The sequence below is a fragment of the Ovis aries genome, chromosome 2 (assembly GCF_016772045.2).
Source record: "Ovis aries strain OAR_USU_Benz2616 breed Rambouillet chromosome 2, ARS-UI_Ramb_v3.0, whole genome shotgun sequence".
Lineage (NCBI taxonomy): Eukaryota > Metazoa > Chordata > Mammalia > Artiodactyla > Bovidae > Ovis > Ovis aries.
In genome coordinates, this window is record NC_056055.1 from 74,154,524 (window position 1) to 74,179,494 (window position 24,971).

The window sequence follows — 24,971 nt, forward strand, 5'->3', positions numbered from 1 at the left end:
CTAACACCCCAAAAAGATGTCCTTTTCATTACAGGGGACTGGAATGCAAAAGTAGGAAGTCAAGAAATACCTGCAGTAACAGGCAAATTTGAAATTTGGCCTTGGAGTACAAAATGAAGCAGGTCGAAGGCTAAGAGAGTTTTGCCAAGAGAACGCACTAGTCATAGCAAACACCCTCTTCCAACAACACAAGAGAAGACTCTACACATGGACATCACCAGATGGTCAGTATCAAAATCAGATTGATTATATTCTTTGCAGCAAAAGATGGAGAAGCTCTACACAGTCAGCAAAAACAAGACCAGGAGCTGACTGTAGATCAGATCATGAACTCCTTATTACCAAATTCAGACTTAAATTGAACAAAGTAAGGAAAACCACTACACCATTCAGGTATGACCTAAATCAAGTCCCTTACAATTATACAGTGGAAGTGACAAATAGATTCAAGGGCTTAGAGCTGATAGACAGAGTGCCTGAAGAACTATGGACGGAGGTTTGTGACATTGTACAGGAGGCAAGGATCAAGACCATCCCCAAGAAAAAGAAATGCAAAAAGGCAAAATGGTTGTCTGAAGAGGCCTTACTGACAGCTGTGGAAAGAAGAGAAGCAAAGGCAAAGGAGAAAAGAAAGATATATCCATCTGAATGCAGATTTCCAAAGAATAGCAAGAAGAGATAAGAAAGCCTTCCTCAGTGATCAACGCAAAGAAATAGAGGAAAACAACAGAATGGGAAAGACTAGAGATCTCTTCAAGAAAACGAGAGATACCAAAGGAACAAATCATGCAAAGATGGGCTCAATAAAGGACAGAAATGACATGGACCTACCAGAAGCAGAAGATATTAAGAAGAGGTGGCAAGAAAACACAGAAGAACTATACAAAAAGATCTTCATGACTCAGATAATCACGATAGTGTGATCACTCACCTAGAGCCAGATATCCTGGAATGCGAAGTCAAGTGGGTCTTAGGAAGCATCACTACGAACAAAGTTAGTGGAGATGATGGAATTCCAGTTGAGCTATTTCAAATTCTAAAAGGTGATTCTGTGAAAGTGCTGCACTCAGTATGCCGGCAAATTTGGAAAACGCAGCAGTAGCCACAGGACTGGAAAAGGTCAGTTTTCATTCCAATCACAAAGAAAGGCAATACCAAACAATGTTCGAACTGTTGCGCAATGCAAAGTAATGCTCAAAATTCTCCAAGCCAGGCTTCAACAGTACGTGAACGGTGGACTTCCAGATGTTCAAGCTGGATTTTGAAAAGGCAGAGGAACCAGAGATCAAACTGCCAACATCCGTTGCATCATCGAAAAGCAAGAGAGTGCCAGAAGAACATCTACTTCTGCTTTATTGACTACACCAAAGCCTTTGATTGTGTGGATCACAACAAACTGTGGAAAATTCTGAAAGAGATGGGAATACTAGACCACCTGACCTGCCTGCTGAGAAATCTGTATGTACGTCAGGAAGCAACAATAAGAACTGGACGTGGAACAACAGACTGGTTCCAAATCAGGGAAGGAGTACATCAAGGCTGTATATTGTCACTCTGCTTACTTAACTTATATGCAGAATACATCATGTGAAATGCCAGGCTGGATGAAGCTGGAATCAAGATTTCCAAGAGAAACACCAATAACCTCAGATATGCAGATGACACCACCCTTATGGCAGGAAGCAAAGAACTACTAAGATCCAGTTGATAAAAGTGAAAGAAGAGAGTGAAAAAGTTGGCTTAAAACTCAACAGAAAACTAAGGTCACGCATCTGGTCCCATCACTTCATGGCAAACAGATGGGGGAAAGAATGGAAACAGTGACAAACTTTATTTTGGGGGCTTCCAAAATTACTGTAGATGGTGACTGCAGCCATTAAATCAAAAGACACTTGCTCCTTGAAAAAAAAAGTTATTACCAACTTAGACAGCGTATTAAAAAGCAGAGACACTACTTTGCCAACAAAGATCCATCTAGTCAAAGCTAAGGTTTTTCCAGTAGTCACGTATGGATGTGAGAGTTGGACTATAAAGGAAGAAGCATGTCGAAGAATTCATGCTTTTGAATTGTGGTGGAGGAGTCACTTGCGAGTACCTTGGACTGCAAGGAGATCCAACCAGTCCATCCTAAAGGAAATCAGTCCTGAATATACATTCATTGGAAGGACTGATGGTAAGCTGAAACTCCAATATTTTGGCTACCTAATGCAAAGAACTGATTCATTGGAAAAGACCCTGATGCTGGGGAAGACTGAAACCAGAAGAAGGGGATGACAGAGGATGAGACGGTTGGATAGCATCACCGACTCAATGGACATGAGTTTGAGTGAACTCCAGGACTTCATGATAGACAGGAAGGCCTGGCATGCTGCAGTCCATGGGGTCGCAAAGAGTCGGATATGACTGACTGACTGAACTGAAAAAATTAAAAATAGTTATACTATCATTTACACACTTGCCAAAAAATCTTTAGAAATAACAGTTGATTTCAATTTCATTACCAACCAAATTCCCTACCATGGAATTAGTAAGTAGAGGAACTTATTAATGTACAGGCAGTTGTATCATTATCAGGGATTCAGATAAACTGGAGGATATTAATGGTTCTCATACTTGTTCAGTGCTCTCTGGCTCACCATGAAATAATGTCGTATTTAACATAATTTTTTTAAAAAACCTTTTATTTAGCTTGTTATGATGTTTAAGATTATGTTCTTATAAGTACCTATCAGATACAAATATAGGTTTGGGTCTATAAAAATCAAGCTGACAAATTAAGCATAACTAGCTGATACTGTCAATATGTACTTGCAATATAATAATTATATTTGTCCTGTTCATTTTTTTTTTTTTTTTGGTGACTGGTAAACAAAGTTGTAGAAAATAACCTGGAAGATATAGTAATTTAAATAGGAAAAATTCTGTATTTAACATAGTTTTTCCCCCGAGAACTGGAAGACTGAAATTATCCACTTATAGAAACAAAATTAAGTCCAACTTAAATTATTTAGATATTTAAACATGGCACATTATCCAAGTTATTTAGCAAAAGAAAATATTGTCTCTTCTTTATAGCATTATTCTTTTTGCTTTAATAAAAAATCCTTTTATATAATGTAAACAGATACATTTCTATTTAATCCTTCACCAAATCTGCTAAAAGAAGCAAAGTCAAATGTAAAATTAAAATCTATTAACTAAGCTTAAAATTAAGGGATGGGAAAACATCAAACTGATGTTAGTTTTCTCTTCTAATTCATCCCATCTATATGTCTCTTGTAATTCTCTAGCGTAAAAGCTTTTAACTTAATAACTCACTAACAAGGAATATCAAACTTTCTATTAGCACAGCATATTAGACCCTTTAAGATCTGGCTCCATAATCTGGCCCTTCCAGTCACAGCTGTCATTACTTTTCTATATATAACTAGCACTCTAGCCAAACTAAACTACTGACCATTCCCTAACTACATATAGTGACTCTGCTGCCTCTGAACTTTTGAGTATGCTATTCTTGTTGACTGGAATGACCTTCACATCAATTTAGTTTATCAGCTTCTGTCTTCTCATTTTCATCTTGAACCCCTCTACACTGTTGATCAAATAATAAGCACTGTAAATATATTTTGACCATAAGGAACATTACCCATCTTTCTACATTAACCATACACTACCTTCTATTATGCTTTTATTTATTATATCCATCCTTTAAGAGAGGATATGGTATCTGAATTCAATTAATATATGCTAAGTTTCTCTGCCCTTGAAGAGCTGGTTTCTAGAAGTACAAAAGCATCAGAAAATCTTAAACTTGGTGGGGGGGGGGGCAAACAGATAGCTTCAATATCATGATATTCAAAATCTTCAATACAAATCATATGAATACAAAAAGTGGGTTAAGAACAGAGGAATATACCTAACCCAAGCTGAAACAAAGGCAGAAGAAATTGTGTAATTCTCCTTAGGAGATAACAACTTTGCTGAATAGTTTATAAAAAGCAGCTATTCTGACTTGATATAACTGAGTATTTATTTGATTTTGATAAGCTCATTTATTTCATTAACTGAAGAATTACCAAACAATTAATATCACAATACAGACAGACACATAACTACCACAGAATTTTTAAGTGCTATAACCAAATGCAAAGCGAAGACTCATGGAATGCAGTGAAACAACAATTCTGTATCAGACTTCGTAGAAGAGGTAAAATCGGAGCTGAGCCTCAGATATAATTAGGATTTCACTAGACATAGAAAAAAGAAGAGAAGTAGAAAAGAAGACACTCCTGATGTTTTGAAATTGCTCTGAATTTGATGAAGTTAATGGCAACAACTGGAAACTGAATTCCAGAGAAAGTCAATGTCTAGTTCAACACAAGTGTCGGTGTCAAAACCAGAATTAAACTCACTTTACTTCCAAAGTTAAGATATCTTCAGTGCAGTAAGTCATATATTAACTTTCAGAGTCCAGAATACCAAGGGGGCTATTTCTAAAACATTTTTCCTCTTAATTTAAGGCAGAGCAAAACTACTACTTAGTAAACAAGTCTCTCTGAACACCAAAGAGTATAAACAAGGGCATAATGTAAGACTATCTTCAGGTACTATTCAAATTCTGTTATTTCTGTTAAAAGCCTAATTCTTCCTTCATTTAATTGGAATTTTCTCTACTTTAACCAAACATCATCATAACTTATTGAATGTTTGTTAATTCTGTGTCTTAAAATTACGGTTCTTAACCTATTTTGGGTCCGTGCTCCTCTGCTGACCTAATAAAAAGTTTTGTACCCTCTCCCTAGATAAAATGTAGGCACCAGTCCACACTACCACACACACTTTTGCATACATTACGGGGTAGGGATGGTTTAGAACTCTAATTTTTAAATATTATAAAGGCTTGGAACTCAAACTTAACTATAAAAGAAAAACATAAAATTTAAAAAACAAAAGACTATGAGGTCAACTAGTACATCACTTTGCCTGATATAGTGCAGAGCAAAGCTATGAGAGCTAACCTAGATCTCTTTTCATTGCTCCCCCAAATCAAATAAGGAACATAAAGAATACCATTATTATCCACAGCTGATTTATGATGTAAGATCATACAAATAGGCTTAAATGCATAAGTGACAGGAATAGAATCTTGGATCTTTAATTTCAGGCTTTTAAAAATTCTGGTATTATTTAACACATTAACCCTATGTAACAGGAATTACTCAGAGTATTTTAATTCTAAATTAGAGATTGATCTGTGTAATATTCTATGGTAAACATGTGACTTTCAAGGTCTCTCCATTCTTTTTTCAAAGGAATAGAAATGCAAACACCAATATCATGTGTCCCCACCCCTCCCCCAACACTATCCCTCACTTGTTACCACTTCTTCAAGCTGTATGTATTTCACAGGAACACGACTATATGAAATCTGCTTCTTAATTCTCTACCGTCCCTTCATTCTGCCTAAAGGTTGACAAGTGTAAAAGAATAATTTAAAAAAATATACTTCAATGAAAGAAATTTTAAATTCTGAGGTGAAATCAATCATGAAACATTGTTACTATATCCTGAAGTACCAGTCCTGAAACTTTATTTTGCATAAAAATCATTTAGGAGTTTATTAAAAATGTAGCTTCCTTATCCCCACCCTGAGATAGTGGGTTAACAGATTTAAGTATGCTATTCTGGGGCCAAGATCTCTGCCTTTAACACAATTCAAATGCTGGTTATTTAGGAAACACTGAGAGGCATAGCCCCAAAACCTTTTAAAATGACCAGTATAACCTATAGCTACCTACTACTTAATTTTTAATCAAAATTTATAGAAGTCAATAGCAACAAGCCAAGCAGAAAAAGTCCCTGCCTGCACAGATTTTATATTCTAGTGAGACAGGAGAAAAAGATATATAATTAAATCATATTATATATTACATTTCAATAAATGCTCTGAAGGAAGACAAAGAAGGTTAAGAAAGGATAGAGACTGACCAGACAGAGGGAAAATTTGCATATAAGGTAGCAACAAAGTAGAAAGTGAGGAAGACAGAAAATGAGCTTATCTGTGGGAAGAGTCAAATTTAAACCTGCTTTTCCTCAAGCACAAGTATTTGAAGATAGATATAAAATATGTTTTATACGTTCTATTTTGTTTACTGATTATATTTTAATATTTTTATCTTCCAATTTTAGTAACTCATATGTTAAAAATTGGGCTCGTGGGCGAACATGGAAACAGTTCACATTTATGTCTATGGGGAAATGATTCTATGTAATGTAAGTTTTTGAGATGATCTGCTTCTTTCCTTAGCGCCAAATGAAATGGATTTGTCCTTATTTTATGAAGACACAAGAACAGACCCTGAATTCGCTAGGAATTATATTTTTAGCAGAATCTTGGTATACCTTCTGCATTTGTTAAGTAAGCTACCACTGAAATTGAAAATAAGTTTAAGAACATAAAACATGAAATGCTGCAGGGAAAGTAATTCCAATATTCTACTTGCATGCACATTTTGTAAGAGAGATTTTCCTTCTAATCTCAACCATAAAAAACTGAAAATATACATACATCATTACCATAAAGGTCAATGTACTAGGCTAGTATAAATTGTAGAACTGAAACAAAACTATTTACCTTTAAAGCTTTCGCAAACTTAAACTGTAGTAATTATAAACCGGCATGTTACCATTTGAAAGAAACCTTATGTCTAGCAGATGAGACATATCTGAAGGATAAGTCCTTCAAACATATCTGAAGGAAAAAGAGGGATATCTTTTGGAAAGAGAAGCTCTCTAAAACACTTCATGTGCTAAATAGTCAGTTGAAATACTTTATGCAATTTTATCTTGGCACAGTTTTTTTCACTGATTCTAACTTAAGGGCAAAGTTTGTGTTACCTTAAACTAGTTTATCTCAATCTGTATTCTCATCTTTTTTTCTCTTTTAGAGGGATGCCTAGAGAGAAATGAACAAGCCTGAATTTCCAGATACACTACCATTGAAGAGATATAAAACAAGCTATCAGAAGAGTTATTTTTGTCTGAAGGTACATTCATCATTTGCAGCCATGAAATTAAAAGATGCTTACTCCTTGGAAGGAAACTTATGACCAACCTAGATAGCATATTCAAAAGCAGAGACATTACTTTGCCAACAAACATCCGTCTAGTCAAGGCTATGGTTTTTCCAGTAGTCATGTATGGATGTTAGAACTGAACTATAAAGAAAGCTGAGCGCCGAAGAATTGATGCTTTTGAACTGTGGTGTTGGAGAAGACTCTTGAGAGTCCCTTGGACTGCAAGTAGATCCAACCAGTCCATCCTAAAGGAGATCAGTCCTGGGTGTTCATTGGAAGGACTGACGTTGAAGCTGAAACTCCAATACTTTGGCCACCTGATGCAAAGAGCTGACTCATTTGAAAAGACCCTGATGCTGGGAAAGATTGAGGGCAGGAGGAGAAGGGGATGACAGACGATGAGATGGTTGGATGGCATCACCGACTCGATGGACATGGGTTTGGATGAACTCCGGGAGTTGGTGATGGACAGGGAGGCCTGGCGTGCTGTGGTTCATGGGGTCGCAAAGAGCTGGATATGACTGAGCGACTGGACTGAACTGAACTGAACATTCAGATGGCTCTACTCAAAACCTTTAAATAAGAAAGCTTAAAATGAGTTCTTAATACTAGCTATTTCAAGCATTTCAAACCGTACCTACAAAATCTGAAGATTTTATATTTTGAATGATATTATAAAAAGTAACAACAATAACACATGATCAGGGTTTCCCAGGTGGTGCTAGTGGTAAAATAACCTGCCTGCCAGTGCAGGAGACGTAAGAGACACAGGTTTGATCCCTGGGTCCAGAAGATCTCCTGGCTGAGGGCATGGCAACCCACTCCAATATTCTTGCCTGGAGAATTCCATGGACAGAGGAGCCTGGCAGGCAGCAGTCCGGGGGATTGCAGAATTAGACATGACTGAAGCAACTAAGCATGCATGCACATATTGTAAAAAAAAATAAAAAATACAAAGTGGATGGGAAAATTAATCACCCACAGTTACACCACCCACTTACAGCATCTAATATGACTGTACTGTCTTACAACTTTGATAATACATATTTTTAACCCAATTCTTTTTCAAAGTTGTAGATTCTAATTTCCTTTAAATATAATCTTTTATTAACTATAAAACAGAAAATCTGACATATAGAAAAATTTAAAAGTAAAATGAATAACCACTATTAACACTTTATTGGTTTTCATAAGTCTTTTTTTTCCAAAGTGTATATATTTAATACCTTGATTTTAAGCACAATTAATTGTGGAACATTCACTGGTCCCCAGTGGACGATGATGTAACAAAGGGCTTGGTTATAAGATAATATCACCACTGGGGTTTATTAGTGCTTCCCATTAAAAAAGAAGAACAACCTCTTCAAGTAATTTAAAATACATTTTAAAGATTCATATTATTGTGGAAGCTCCCTGGAAATGAAAACAGCTATTATTTGTTCTCTACTCTTGTGGAGAGAACCTAGAGATGATTTGAGGGCTAAAACACAAATACAAAAAGAACATAATCTTCTCTCCAAAAACGTGATTTCTTTTCCTTGCTCTAATTTTTTTCTTAGAAATAAAAATAATTGCAAAACACCTTACAGTCTATTAGGGCTTTTTTTTTTACTGTGTTAGATTTAAATCATTTTCAAATGAAACAAAATCTCCTAAAATACTAAAGCCTGTAACTTTACTATATTCCAACTGATACTTTTTATTTATTCCACAATTTTTTCTTTTTTTGGTGCACAGGCTTATTAGCTGCTTCATGGCATGTGGGATCTTCCTGGACCAGGGACTAAACTTGTGTTATCTTGCATTGGCAGGCAGATTCTTTACCACTGAGACACCAGGGAAGCCCTTATTTACTCCAGAATAAACTTTTCAGCTTTATTAACTGCCTTTTCTCAATTAAGCATTTCAACTTTTAATATACATTATACACACTTTAATCATATTTTTCTAATCTTTCCAAATTGAAGACAAATCCTTACACAAGGTTCTGTCTTGGATCCCCTTGTATTTTTACTAGACTCTATCCTGGGCCTTCCCTCCTATTTCTTCAACCATTCTCCTTTTGCAGGTTAATTCCTAATTAAACACCTCTAATCTAGCACCAGCCACTCTGCTGAGCTCCATATTCAGCCTTCTAATAATTCTCAGCTGCCTATCTTCAAATGCATGCCTCCTTTCACATTCCCTCAGCATCACCATCACTTGGGCTCAAATTTATTCTATTTTGGACATCATCCTCTCCATCACACCCACATCCAGTAGCTTGCTACTGTACTACTTTTACTTGCAGAATTTACTCTTATAGCTTTATCCGCCTATTTATTTCTACTGCTTATTATTTTTGATGGTATTAACTCAAGAGCCTTTTAATAGGTTTCCTTCATTCTCTCTTCTTCCATTTTAGCCCTCAAACGTCAAAATAGTAGTACAATCATGTCACTCCCTTAGCTAAAAATTGTGATGAATCCATACTGCCTACATTATAAATTCCTTAGCAAGCAATCAAGGCCCTCCGTAATTACTGTTGCTGTTGTTCAGTCGCTAAGTCGTGTCTGACTCTTTGTGACCCCATGGACTGCAACATACCAGGCCTCCCTGTCCTTCACTATCTCCCTGAGTTTGCTCAAATTCTTGCCCATTGAGTCCGTGATACTATCTAACTATCTCACCCTCTGTCACCCCCCTCTCCTTTTGCCATCAATCTTTCCCAGCATCAGGGTCTTTTTGAACGAATCCTCCATAATTAGTCCCAGCTTATCTTTCTAGACTTATCTGCCACTACAGGATCTCATCATTCTAACCAACCACTGGATATAAACCACTCCTCTGCAATATGCCCTCTCCTGCCTCCATACATGTAATTGTTTGTTTACCTACCACCTTGAAGTTAGGGATAAAGTCATGTTTATCATTGTAACCACAAAGCTTCACAAACTACTCATCATAGGATAGGTCAAATAATTGTCTCATGAACTCTTAAACTTCACCTATCAATAGTCTACTCACCTTTCAAAATTATGACCTCTAAAACAAAATCTAATGAAGTATTTTTTTCAATCCCAGCTTTCCCACCTCCTTCGAGTAGTTGATCCCTCCCCTGTACTTTCATAAAACTCTATAATAAAGCTCATCACAGTAGTCCTCAAAGAATGCACCCTTAGAATATATAGTTAATCCTTGAACAAAAGATGTTTTAACTGCTTGAGTCCACTTAAACACAGGTCTTTTTCAACAGTAAATACTACAGCACTACACAGTCCTCAGTTGGATTCAGCTGGTTGAATCTGCAGATTCAGAACCCCAGATAGGAAAGAACCAAGTACATGCATTTGAACTGTGATGTTGGAGAAGACTCTTGAGAATCCCTTGGACTGCAAGGAGATCAAATCAATCAATCCTAAAGGAAATCAACCCTGAATACTCATTGGAAGGACTGATGCTGAAGCTGAAGCTCCAATACTATAGCCACCTGATGAGAAGAGCTGACTCATTGGAAAAAGACCCTGATGCTGAGAAAGATTGAGGGCAGGAGGAAAAGGGGACGACAGAGGAAGAGATGGTTGCATGGCATCACTGACTCAATGAACATCAGTTTGAGCAAACTTCGGAAGATGGTGAAGGACAGGGAAGCCTGCTGTGCTGCAATCCATAGGGTCCCAAAGAGTCAGATATGACTGAGCAACAGAACAACAATAAAATATACAGAGGGTCTATGCAGCGTAACGGAGAAGGCAATGGCACCCCACTCCAGTCCTCGTGCCTGGAAAATCCCATGGATGGAGAAGCCTGGTAGGCTGCAGTCCATGGGGTCACTGACGGTCGGACACGACTGAGAGACTTCATTTTGACTTTTCACTTTTGTGCGTTGGAGAAGGAAATGGCAACCCACTCCAGTGTTCTTGCCTGGAGAATCCCAGGGATGGGGAAGCCTGGTGGGCTGCCGTCTATGGGGTTGCACACAGTCGGACATGACTGAAGTGACTTAGCAGCAGCATGCAGGGTAAAGTTAGATGCAGGTTTTAAACTGCATCAAAAAAAGTAAAAAATAAAAAAAATAAACTGCATCAAAACCAACATATACCACCAAAAATCCAAAAATGATTATGTTTGCCCAGTTTGTAGGGAGAAAAATCTGAGGAGCTAGGCAGAATCTTATCATTAAGGGTTTCCTTCCATAATTTCTTTTCAACCTTTTTTATCCCCTAGCAAAAAATCATACAACTAAATATATCGATATCTCAGGATGCACTGTAAACAGTCCCATGACTTCCAGGTGTTTTGACAATGGATCAAGTCTGAAAATCAGTTTCAACATATTTTAACCCTTTACCATAACTGTATGTAAACCTCTTGGGCCAAGAACTGTCCCTTAAGTCACAGAACAAAGCAGGAGCTCAAAAAACATTTTGTTAGTTGAAATCCTTCCTCCATCCTTTCATCACTGCACTTAAAACATGCACTGAATCTTCTTAAATAGCACTTTTTTTAAAGAATGGAAACTATAATAAATAGAATTACATGGCGTATCAAGCACTAACATTCTATAATTCTGAACAAGAAGTAAATCCAGATTCTATTAGCAAAGGTACTCAATTGTTAAAGATTTACATAAAAAAGATAGAATTACACATTCCACTGGGAGTTGAACTACTAGGGAATAAGAAACACCTTGTTAAAATCCCCAGTTAATTTCTGGGTTTTGATCTGAGTTGAGAATAAGCAAGCCAACAAATTTCAAATTTAACTAAGGAGATTAAAATCAGTGTACAAAATCCATATGTAGTTCAATTACTACTTGTACTTGGAAACCAGTTTTTAAATTTCTGAAGCTTCATAATGATGCTTTTGTATTTTCACGTCCAACTAAAAAGCAATTACAAAACTAAGTAATCTTTACCTATATTTAAGAAATCCTTTTTTTTAAATAACCCCTTATATGTGCCTCTCTTTAACAGCAACTTAACTCAGAAATCAACAAAGATATATCATGTTCAAGCTTATTTTCACCAAAATATTATTTTAAATGGCCAAAACTAAAACTTCAAGTTCAGCTCTGTTGGGGTCACGGGTGATGCCTATTCCGTAATTACAACTTATTAAAACTACATAGCAATATTCTTAAAGCTTTCAAAAATGTTTAAATTTAAAAGCATTCAAAAATATAATTTAAAATTCAGAAGAGGCAAAAATTATTATTAGGCATAATTTCTATTAAGTATTTTCTATTCCTTTCCACTTATTCAATGATTTTCTCCCTGTTCCTTAATGCTAATTGCTATTTCCCTCCTGGGTGTGTGGGCGTGTTCAGTTAAATCCGATTCTCTGTGACCCCATGGACTGTAGCCCACCAGGCTGCTCTATCCATTGGATTTTCCAGGCAAGAACACTGGAGTGGATTGCCATTTTCTACTCCAGATGATCTTCCCAGCCCAGGGATTGAACCATATCTCTGGCGTCTCCTGCACTGGCAGGTGGATTCTTTACCACTAGCACCACCTGGGAAACCCTCAGTTGCCTCAAATACATGAATGAGATCCTTTCTAAAATATGTAACTGTGAGACTAGATACGCTACTCTTAGTCGTAGTTCTATCACAAATATTATATATATAAAACATTGTTATATATTACTAATATAGTTACATATGATTAAACGTCATTTGCAGATCATATACATGTAGTGTTATCATAAACACAAGACGCAAACCAAAAAACTTAGAAATGTTAACAGGATAAAATAAAAATAAAATATACTAAAGTTGTAATATTTTCTTCCTCCTCCCCAGTTGATCATCCTGCATACCTGCTGAAAAGCAGACACTACCCTGGAGACCATACTGTAGCCACAGGAAGTACCTGCAGTTCCCAGAAACACCTTGCTATCCCATGCCTTGCATTCATTGTAGTTCAATATTCTGGAATGTCTCTCTCAAACCCTCTAAGAAATTCCAGAAGCAATCTTCAACTTGTTTAAGAAATAGTTCAAGTATAAACTTCTCTATACCTTTTAACTCCATTATATTGTAGAATCATCAATCTTTTTAAGTGTCTTTTCCCCTACTCAACTATATACCACTTAAAAGAGTAGAAAACCTCTTTTGATATCTGAATGTCTAGTTCAGACAGATACACATTTGTGCAATCAATACTTTCAAAGAACAGATGAAAACACTGAGATTCAAGTTATACAATCTGCCCAAGGTACATGCCACTGAACTGCTCTGCAATAATGTGACACCCTCTCTATCTGATGTACCTCATTTCTTGCTCAGTAATATATGAAGCAGCTGTAAAATTCTCCTTAAATTTGAAAATAAGGGTTAATTCAGTATCTTACAAATACATATGAAAAGACAAAAGAGAACAAATTTAATACGTGTTCTTTATTACTAAAATATGATATACCACTTATTTAGAAATAAGGTATCTGAATTATCTACTTGCTGAAAATCATACTCATGTGGACAGTCTATAGAGTATTGTTCTGGAACATCTATATATCCTAACTGCATACCAAACAGTTATAATCTATGCTTTTCTTGAAGTGGTGCCCATTCAAAGCATTTATTTAGTAATGACTTGGATTTTAGACTAGTACAGAAAAAGAAATGATTTCCTAGATCTACAACTGTGGTTTGTTGAACCTATTATTTACAAAATGTTTGTACGTATCAAATACAAAAAAAGTGAGGGACTCAAAAAGCCTTAATTATCTCTTTGAGATCATCATATTACTATTTACTACTAAACTGCAAGAATTTTATCTCTCCTGGACTAAGAACGTCAGAAATACATTATTATGTTTATAAACAAAAGAATGTTTTAAGTATGGGTGCTATTAGATCATATGGTAATACAGTATTTTGAACTTTAGTCATTAGGAATGATTCAAAACATTCAGAAATTAACCTTTATGTAAAAGAGAAATGGTCTTCCTGCTATTTTGCAGGACTTATATACGCAAAGGTTCTGAAAACACCTGTATTCAAACCTATTTGCAACTTCTTAGCACTTTTCATGCAATCATTATCCAGCCTCATTCTAAATCCCTGTTTCTAATCTGCAAAACTAGATGCTTGAACTAGATAAACTCTATGGCTTCTTCCACATCTAAAATCTTGCAACATCAACTTGGAATATATTTTACTACTTAAAAATAATGTGAATGGACTGTTTCTCATGTGAGTCATAACTATAAAACACCGTGAAGACAAGGGTAACAAACACACCACACAAATAAAATGCCACTAAATAAAGTATTAAAAGTAATATACAAATTTGTGAATTATTCTATTACCAAATAATTCAGTATTAAGAAAAGATTCAAGAAGAGGTTCCTTAGTTTAAACAGAGCCGCCCTAATGAGTCAAGCACTACCGTAACCGTTGTTTTCAGTAAAAGAAGTCACTGGTAGCCTTGGAAACAGCATAATTGGAAGCCAGCAACAGTTGATTATTTTAAAATTACAATTATAAATCAAGGACAGAAAAGTTAACACAACTTTTCAGGAGCTTTTGGATAAAAGCACTGGCACACGTCCCAGTTTCAGATATGAGAATATTCATTTTATTCAACTACCACTACTAGTATCATAATGGTTAAAACTTGAGCTAACTATATGGGACTGGCACATTCGACTTTACATTTATTAATGCATTTAAGAAACAGCAACCCCATTAATTAGGTACTGTCATTATCCTCATTTTATAGATGAGGAAACTGAGGCCAAAAAGGTAGAGTGACTTGCAAGTTCACTTCCACTAGTAAAGAAAGGGTCAAACAACTGGATCACTTCAACCACAATTTCCAACAACTTTCAATTACTTTTTTATTCCTGACGAATTTCCACTAGAGAAATTCAACTGGCTCCTATCAATCACAGAATTATAAATTAATGTTTATTTTGGTAGCCTCCTGTGTTACATTATCACTTATTATAAAGGAAAAATAATTGAGTAGATATACGGGTGGAGTATACCTGAGTGTGAGCAGGGCATGGGCACCCCACTCCAGTATTCTTGCCTGGAGAATCCCCATGGACAGAGGACCAGGCGGGGTACAGTCAATGGGGTCTTAAAGAGTCGGACACGACTGAGCACACCCACCCACCTAGAGTGTACCGAGAGCATACACACACCTACTCACCCTCCCACCCACGTCGAGCCACCTGACCTCCCTATGACTTCTGGGAGAATAAACACCAACATCCTAAGCGTATTAAAATTTTTGTGTTGATACAAAAATTCAGTCCTCTCAGAGGAAGATGAGAGAAAAAACCAAGAATATGCCACAGTAACTGTTAACCATTTAATAACACTATACACTCCGATGACCGAGCTGAGTAGTAAAACGATATAACCTTAAGTTTGACACCACCTTTTACACGAGCCAACATAAATTTCTAATGATATTTCATTTCAAAAACGTTTAAAATTTTCTTGCCAAAATTGTCTAATAAAAGTTGCAAGGCCATCTTCCATCCCACTAAAACTTTTCCTCTCCCTACTCCTATAATTCTTCCTACGGGCACCTTTTCACTTTACTTCCACAAACTTTACCTGCTCTTCAGCGCTCGGTTCCCGGCTTTCTCCTCGGGTTCTTTTCCGTCTGGGCGCGGGGTTCTTTCGGCCCACACCCACCACACCCCTGCGGGCCCCCGCCCAGCACTGCTCCTCCTCCCGGGTTCTGACTCAGCACCTATCAGCGACGCCCCCCGGCCCCTGGCCCAACCCATCCTCGGACACGTGCGAGGGTGTGTTTGTGTCAGTCCGTCAGTCCCGCCGGGAACTGGGCTCACTCACCGAGAAAGAAGCGCCAACTTCTGCTCCAGCATCATCTCCAGCTTCTGGCCCTGTTTGGAGATCCAGTGGTCTACTCCATGCTGGCGGTAGCACGTCTCCAGCATCAACCTGAAGTCCGCCACGAACTCGGTGATGCCCCCGTACTGGCCGCTGGCGAACTTCTCCTCCATCTTCAGCAGACACATGCCCTGACCCGGCTGCTGCGGGAGGGCGCGACTGCCCCGGCCTCCGCCGCGCGGCCCCTCGGCCGCCTCTTCTTCCCTCGTGGCAACGCCCCCCAAGGGCTGGAGGAATGGGGCGGTGAGGCCTCGGTGCTTCTCCTGCAGGAACTCGCCCAGGATGCGGTAGCCCTGCTGCAGCTCGTAGGTCAGCTCCTGCTCCTTGCAGCCACCGCCCCCGACCACCATCTCCTCCTCCTCTTCGTCGTCGTCCGCGTCCTCCCTAGAGGAGGCACTCCTTCGAGCCGGCCGTGAGGCCGGGGCCGCTGCCACCAACTCGTCGTCGTCCTCTTCCTCGGCCGCCGCTGGCGGCCGCTCCTCTTCTCCGACCGGCTTCATCTCCCCCGGCTTCCCGGGCACGCTCATGCCTCCGGCAGGCCCAGCTTGGGCGGTGTGCAGGGGCCGCTCGAGGCGCCGGGGCACGCGTGAGCGCGGACCGCTTCCTCAGGGCTCAGGGGCGCCGCGCAGCCTCAGCCGCATCGGGCCTTGCTCTTCTCAGCCGCCGGCTCGGCTCGGAGCGCGCGGGGGTCCCGAGCTTGCCGCCGGCGGGGCGGGGTTACATGGGGCGCGGGGGAGGGGGGAGAGAAGAGGAGAGCCTAGGTGCCCTCCTCTCCCCTCCCCCCGGCGGCGGCGCGCGCGCACGGCCCTAGCCTGCCTCACCCCTCCGCGCCCCGCCCGGCCGCTCTTAACCCGCCAGGCCTGGCTTGGCCTCCGCGCCCCACCCCCTCCCGGGCCGGCTTGAAGGCAGGGAGGGGGCGAGGAGAAAAGTGGGCTTCTTCTCTAGCCTCCCCGGAGGGCGCCGAAACGCTGGGCCACCGCGGCTCGGGCTCCTCCTCCTCTCCCTCACACTCCCTCCCGCCCCTCTCTACCTGCGGGGGACCCAGGCAGGAGGAGGTGGCGCGCGGACGGGGCCTGGCGACAACTGTCAGTTAGAAGCCCTACTGGGCGGGGGGAAGAGGAGGGGCCGGGAGAGAAGGGGGAGGGCACTCAGCGCCCCCCCCCCAACCCCCCCTCCCCGGCTCTCCAGGTTGGGGCGAGCTGTGGAAAGAAGCAAAGAAAGAGGCACCGTCGCCGTCGACGGTGAGCATGCGTAGTAGAACACTACCACCCCCACTTCACGTACCGATACGTGAAAGCCAGGACTTCGTCTCAGCTTCAGGCCCTGAGGCCTGGTAGGTTGCGCGGAGCAATGATGTCATCAGCTTGTAGCCAACTGGAAGGGGCGGAGTGAAGAGAGAAGCAAGGCGGCCGCTGGGCTTTGCTCGCCACCTCCTGAGTGGGAGGCTGAAAGGGTTTTAGAAGTGGGCTGTGCTAAAAGGGTATTTGTTCCGCGAGATCCCTGTTAGCGATACAAGCTAAAATTAATCCTGCAGGCGCTTGCTAGACAACTTTCGTTGATGGAAAGTGAATTGTAAGTAGACATAGAATGTAAATCCTATCCCTATTGTAAAAAGTTTCCCTTTGCACACTCCCATCCTCCACCCCCGTGACTGCTAGTTTTTCAATGTAGAATTGAAATTTTGTAAAGTTTAGAAAGGTTCAAGGACTCGATCATTTGGAACAAATGTTCACATGCAAAAGAAAAAGAGATGATGTGTAGAACTCGAATTCTAAAACTCCCGTCCCCGTCTTAACATCAGTTCCTATTTTGGAAGTTAATCCCATGTTTTCCGTTAAAGTGAAAAGACATCCCCACCTTCTCAATTTTTGACATCTGGCATCTGGTCCCATCACTTCATGGGAAATAGATGGGGAAACAGTGGAAACAGTGGCAGACTTTAGCTCCAAAATCACTGCAGATGGTGACAGCAGCCATGAAATTAAAAGACGCTTACTCCTTGGAAGAAAAGTTATGACCAACCTAGATTGTATATTCAAAAGCAGAGACATTACTTTGCCGACTAAGGTCCGTCTAGTCAAGGCTGTGGTTTTTCCTGTGGTCATGTATGGATGTGAGAGTTGGACTGTGAAGAAGGGTGAGCGCCGAAGAATTGATGCTTTTGAACTGTGGTGTTGGAGGACTCTTGAGGGTCCCTTGGACTGCAAGGAGATCCAAGCAGTCCATTCTGAAGGAGATCAGCCCTGGGGTTTCTTTGGAAGGAATGATGCTAAAGCTGAAGCTCCAGTACTTTGGCCACCTCATGTGAAGAGTTGACTCATTGGAAAAGACCCTGATGCTGGGAGAGATTGGGGGCAGGAGGAGAAGGGGACGACTAAGGATGAAATGGCTGGATGGCATCACTGACTCGATGGATGTGAGTCTGAGTGAACTCCGGGAGTTGGTGATGGACAGGGAGGCCTGACGTGCTGCGATTCATGGGGTCGCAAAGAATCGGACACGACTGAGCGACTAGACTGAACTGAAACTGAATTGAACTGAAGAGTCATGGAAGGGAATGGAACCTCATTTAAAGTCCTTGGGACTTAGTCTTCAAATATTTCAAATTAAAAATGAGTAGAAAGTAACTAACGGTCCCTTAATGCAGATAATAGTATTTTCTCAGGTTCTTTTTCGAAGATGCACATATTCCTTTTTCTGCTCTTGCTTGAAACGTCAAATTACTTTCAAAATTTTAGAAAGTAAAATTTTAAAAGATGTGTAACAAAGTGATTGCGATATATTGACTTTTAAGTCTGTTTTACTTCCCATCAATGTGGACCTTTAAAGCACTGATAAAATTCGAAACTAAAAAGCTTTTTCTTTTTTTTTTGCGGGTTGGGGGGTGTCTAGTATGTTAGATAGTCTTAGGTAAGAGTTAAATGGGGACACTTTTAAGGTTTTAGGGTATTGACAACCCCCCACACACAAACACACACCCATCATCTAGTTTATCTAGATCTCCTCTTACCTCATCAGACATTTGTAATTTATTAGGCATTTACAGCATTCTCTCTCCTTAGCCCATGAGTGAAAGTCGCTTAGCTGTGTGGACTCTTTGGGACCCTATGGACTATACAGTCCATGGAATTCTCCAGGCCACAATATTGGAGTGGGTAGCCTTTCCCTTCTTCCCAACCAAGGAATCGAACTCAGGTCTACAGATGTACTTTAAATCAGGAACAAAGGCAGACCAGTCTTACTTCAGGGACTGGCAACCAAAAATGTGTCTGACTGGACATCTTTCCTTTGAGAAAGCTTAAGAATCTGGAGCCATCCTATCAGATATCACCTCCTTCTCTTTAGCCACCAACCATATTTCATGACTCCCAGATAATATTAGCTTACATTTATTGAACCCTGTGCCACTGATCACTTTATATTCATTACCTTCTTTAATTCTCACAATTAGCTAGGCCTTATGTTTATTTCACTGATGGAAAACTGTTTAGATTAAAAAAGCAGCTTGCCAAAATTCAAATCTAGGTTTGTCTTCAAAATTCTCCAGGTGCCTAATTCCAAGTCATATGGTAGGTTTTCCAATTTTTCATGCACAAGAATATATGGAATTGGTAGAAATGTTTACCAAAAGCTTCTTAAATAAAGAATATTAATAGACACCTGGATGAGTAGCAGGAAAGTTAGCTACATGTCACTGAGAGGCCAATTAACTTCGATCTTAACTATTACGAAAGTAGAATCAGGTCCTTGAACTTTTAAAAAATATAGATCAATGAGAAGAAAAACTGCCTTTCAATCCCACCATCCATAGAAAACCTCTATTAATACTTTGTGGTGGGGTTTTTCTATTTATTCATCTATACTTTTAAATTTAATCTTATTAAAATAATGACTATACCCCAACCAATGTCCTTTTCTTTCTTTCCCCTCATTAACAATAAATAACTACAGGGAATGTATAGGAATTGCATATTTAAAATCTCAATTTCGTATCTCTGTCCACAGTGGCCTAGATGGCCTGGTCATGAACTGGTAGGAGGGGAAACAGGGAGATTTTAATATAAAAGGAATTCCAGACCATAAAAAAGAACACAGAAGAGGTACAAACACCAACAGCAGTAACAGCTACCATTTATTAAGCACTTACTAGGTCTTAAATACTCACTAAATACATACACAGTACTCATAACAGCCCAAGGAAATCCATTACAGATGTATTTGTTCTTAAATTTTGGATCAATAATTTGCTGAGTAGAAAGCTTTTTTTTCTACCCTACAAAAAGCCTGAGATTAAAGACCAACATTGTAATTAATATGTTACCCCAAATTTATAGAACTGCTTTCTTAGAATTCACACTGCTAAATGACTGGTCATCTCAAAGCTGTTTTCTTTTTCATGTTTAAAGATTAATTTTGCTTCCCTTTCATGATCACAATTGAATTCTCTTTAATGCTACTAAACAACTGAGTTTCTTCAAAATAGAAATCTATTTAAGCCCCATTTTGAATCAGGGCTTCTCTTGTTGAACTGCTTTGCAGGGAAAAATGGCTTACATACACAATGCAATATTCTGCTCAAACACGTAACAGTGATTGACTCCCACAAATAATCATTTACTCTTTGTCAAATACTGTATTACAGTATGTTATATGCTACCAATGTTAGATGTACCAGGATACCCTTTACAGTAACTGTGGTCCTTAAGAGTCCTGGTTAAGTTAAAATAGACAGACTGATCTGGCTAAGTAACTATCAGCTGGACACCTTGGGAAGCAGCATATGGATATGTCTCAGCCTCAGGAGGACATTATTAAAAAGTTCTTATGTATTATGGAGAAAACTCCCCACATCCACTGCAGTATCTCAAAACTTTTCCAATACCAGCATCCTCCCATTACTATGAAATCTAGGAGTATCATAAAGGAGGAATAAGCCTGCCACTATATTCTTCACTCAATTCCAAAGAGTTTGTCCTGGAAGTTCTTCTATCCCATCTTTGTGCACTCTTAACATCTTGTGTTAGGCAGCAGGACACCCTGACACCAAGCACACTGCTTGCCCAGCATCAGGAATTTAGACAAATAGCAACAATGTACATACTTCACATCAAATAGAGGAAAGGTGACAAACATTTTAAGACAACAGAAGCACAGGTTATCACCAAGGTCTGTATTTGATAAAACATGCAAGGTAAACAGAGGCTATAACACTGACTAATCATGGAGAAACACTGGGAAGGAATATAAACTGCTCAGCAGGAAGAGAACAGCTCTCTCAATCATAATAGAATCCACTCACAACACTTAGTTGGAGTTGCTTTTATGGGGGATGATATTCAAGTAATATTAAAGTGCTTCAAGCAAAATTTAGCAGTTCCTGTAAGGCTTCCTGCTGCTCATCATCAAGATGGGAAATGCATTCCAACCATAATTCTTCAGAAGTCTGTACCTGACGTACAACATTAGCTAGGCGTTTGGCACAAGGATCTTCATAGTTAATAGTCTCGTTAATTTTTCCTTCTGCAATTATACTAATTATTTTTGGAAGATTGGAATTATTTGGACCAAGTACAACTGGGTGGTTACTTTCAATTAAGTCACAGAGAAAACTCAAAGTCTGAATAGCTTCCTCTTTATCCTCATGCAGCGGAAGCCATGACAACCAGTGTGGAAGAACTTCATCTACATTTACACAGTTAGGCTTAAACCTCAAAATCTTCCCTACTGCTGAGATACAGTTCTCTGTAGCAATGACATTTTTTTTGGTTTTGGAATTTGCACACTTAATAACTTTTACCAGCAGCGGAACAGCTTCTGAACATAAAGAACGATAATCATCTCCACCATACTGTGCCATAACACCCAGGCCATAAGCAGCAGCTTGCCTGACTTCAGGGTTGTTGTCACGCATATTTAGTAGCATTGGCCACCGAAAATATTCAACATATTTAAATGAAGTTGGACTGCAGTGCTCTATGATATCATCAAATATGCACAATCCCCACTGTCTGTCTGGCCATGGCCTATTAGAACAAATTAGATTTACAATTAATGGAAGTAGCTGTTCAAACCACGGTAAAATCTTTTCCTTGTAAGTACTAAATAAGGAGTGCAAAATATCTGATACTTTGGTCAGAATATAAACATCACATTCATCCTCATCTTGCAGAGACATTTCAACCTGTTGATCATAGTTTTCTTCCTGTCTTTTGACCTGTCTTAGTTCTTGGTTTTTAAAGTGCCCTTCAAGTTTTGCTTTCAGTATTTCTCCCAGTTCTTCCAAGTGTTCATCATTAAGGCACCCATCTCCCATTACTTCAATGGATTTTGCAAAAGAATTCATTATTTCTGAGAGTACATCTGTATCAGGTTCAGTCCCAATAGCCTTGATTAAGGGATCACATATGAACTGCCACATCTGTGCAAGATACTCTGGCCCCCGAATTCTTGCACATTCCAGGAGAAAAGGCAAGGACTCTGCAGCTGCCACTCGAACATTGTCATGGAAATAAAATTTCAGTAAAGGAACCATCAGTTTTACAACTTGTTCTGTATAGTCCATAAATCCTTCTCTTAACTCCTTAGCATAATAAACCAACATCTGGCAAGCAGTTGCTTTTGCTTCAAGTCCTGAAGTTTTAATTCCAAAACTTTGCTGGTCTCCAAGATTTACAAATTGCCATCCATCATCATCACTCATATTCTCCACATCTTGTGTGTCTAAGAGAGCAACGTCAGGTTTAGCTGAAGCAGTCTTAATAAGAGGCTCAATAACCAGTGGAAGGTACTGTTGAAAATCACTTCCAAGAATTTTACACATTCTAGCCCATGCTGAAACCATGTAAGAGGTCTGAGGGTCATCATCTTCCATATTATTTAACTCTGATTGTGTCTTCAACAATAACTGCATCACATTTGATGCATCTTGCATAAATTTTTCCTTACCAACAGCAAGACCAACATGGCTAATGCATTCAATAGTCTTTCCTTTCAGAAGTTTGAGTTCCTTTTGAACAGCAAGCTCAACAGTATGCTTTAGTGAGGGCATAAATATATCATAGTATGGTACAAATTTTTCTTCTATTGTATCTGCAACTGAGGCAATGGTTGTCACAAGCTGTTCTAAGGCCAACTTAGTTCCATTGCGAATCAACTCTTGAAGTTTAATCACCAAGATGGAATGTAGATTTCTTACCATACTATCCAAATATAGAACCAGCAATGATTTGGGACAGTCTTCAATAAAAATAATAAGCGCAGAAGCTGCATGTGACTGTACACGCTGATTACCTTGATTTTCCATAGTACGCAACAGAGCTGCAATCACAGTTTCATGGAATTTCTTTTGGAAGTTAGGTGCAAAATCTGTAGCCATCTGTCCAAGTGTAGTACAGGCTGCAGCCCTCACCCTTGGATGAGGATCCTGAAGAAAAAGCAAAACAGAGTTAACTGTTTCATCTAAAATTGATTCCATTTGCTGATGGCATCCTTCTCCAATAGCAGATAAGGCCATTAATCCAGCATGTCGGTATTTCCAGTCAGGGCTCTGCAGCATCTGCATGATATGCTCCTTAGTCATTGGTAAAACAAGTTTTCCACCGAGCCCACAAGCCAGTCTGTCTAATGCACTCTCAGCAGCAACTGCATTGCTGTCAAAATCATCTTCTTCCATTTCATCAGCATTTACCCAGTCCTCGTCATCTTGTAGATCAACCATCATTGCTAATATATGAGGAACTGCCTGTGCAATAATATTTGTATGTTTTTTCAACATTGGGGTGGCAGTTTCAGACAAGGTCACTATTACTTCAAGTGCCAGCTGGCGTTGCAGATTACTAAGTCTAGAGTCTCCACATAACTTTAGACTCAGTTGCAGAGTATCTTCTAAATAAGGACCCAAATATTTAGGTACAGTATCTGCAATCTCGACAAGGGATTCTAGCACTGAATCATCATCCTGGTAGCATGAATCATTCACAGCCTGTAAGATTCCAGGAAGCAAGTCTGCAAAGTCTTTGAAAAGACCAATATTATTCTCATTAGCAAGTACAAATGCAGCTGCAGCTCTAGCAGATAATGTCCTGATTGCTGGATGTTCTTGATCTTGAATACACTGGTCCAACAACCTTTTGATGATATCCAAATCGTGCCGCTCCTGGTTCCCAAAAATCCCTGGAAAGTGCCAGAAAACGTGAAGTGCAACTTCCCATAGAACCACATTTTTAGAGTAGATTGAATCAACAAGGAACTTCAGACCTTCAGGCCAGTGGTTAGTGCCATCCTCATCTATCAAATTCCTGGCCAGGACTGCAAAAATGTCACAAAGTTTTTTCCTCATACTAGCATGTGTTTCTAACTTAACAGCCAGTATCAGTTCAATCTTGACGTCCCTCTGAACATCAGAAGGCAAATTTGGATAGACTTCCTCAAACCCAGAGGACAAAAGCCGTCGTAGCAGGGCGGCAGCCATTTGTCTCACCTCATAACCTGCTCTTCTATTTCTGACGGCATCTAAGAGGAATGTAGTCTTACACAGACCTGGGATATTTTCATAGATTTCCTCTGCCTGCCGCCGCACCATACAGCTTGGATTGATCAGGTTCTTCAGAAGCTGGTAAAACTCTTGCTTTCCCGACACGGTCGCCGGTACTCCGGCAGACCCGGACGCCGCCATCGCGTTCTGTCAAAGCAACCGCGACGGGGAAGGAGGGCGGGGGTCTGCGTCCCGGAGCAGTGACATCAGCGAGGCGCCGGCGCGGAGGGGCGGGGCGGGGCCACTTCCTCCCCTGCCGTGGCTCGTCTTGGTCCGGGCTTTGGGAGGCCGGGAGGCCGGTGGCGCGGGACTCATGGGGTCGTGGTGGGAGCGAGGGTCGCTCTCCATCTGATTTCCAATAAAATGAAAATGCACCTATAGAGAGGAAAAAATAAAAGTATGATAATGACTATTAGAATGGGATTATGGGTTTTTTCGTCTTCTATTTCTAAACTATATCTACGGTTGTTACACTGATAATTTTAAAACAGAGCGTACGCCTTGA

The 24,971-nt window shown here is 39.8% G+C and overlaps 2 protein-coding genes across 6 annotated transcripts in view; both read right to left on the bottom strand.

Annotated features, from left to right (window-relative positions):
* The window catches only part of BRD10 (bromodomain containing 10), a 105,800-nt gene extending 89,150 nt beyond the window's left edge, over positions 1–16,650 (bottom strand). For all 3 annotated transcript variants that reach the window (XM_042243431.2, XM_042243430.2, XM_027964543.3), the window contains exon 1: positions 15,877–16,650. In XM_042243431.2, coding sequence (XP_042099365.1) covers positions 15,877–16,460 — 584 coding nt within the window. In that variant the 5' untranslated portion in view covers positions 16,461–16,650. The remainder of the gene's footprint in view (positions 1–15,876) is intronic.
* A 3,398-nt stretch (positions 16,651–20,048) lies between these two features.
* On the bottom strand, positions 20,049–24,623 carry RANBP6 (RAN binding protein 6). Of its 3 annotated transcripts, none has more exons than XM_012124958.5 (2): positions 24,472–24,623; positions 20,049–23,356 (listed from the first exon to the last, which is right to left on the bottom strand). In XM_012124958.5, exons 1-2 carry the CDS (start codon positions 24,605–24,607, stop codon positions 23,286–23,288), a joined length of 207 nt encoding a protein of 68 aa, XP_011980348.1. In that variant the 5' UTR covers positions 24,608–24,623; the 3' UTR covers positions 20,049–23,285. The 3 variants fall into 3 exon arrangements, with proteins under 3 accessions (XP_011980348.1, XP_042099366.1, XP_004004417.1); XM_042243432.2 differs by having other exon boundaries at positions 24,413–24,623; XM_004004368.6 differs by having other exon boundaries at positions 20,049–24,623.
* Positions 24,624–24,971: the final 348 nt, after the last annotated feature.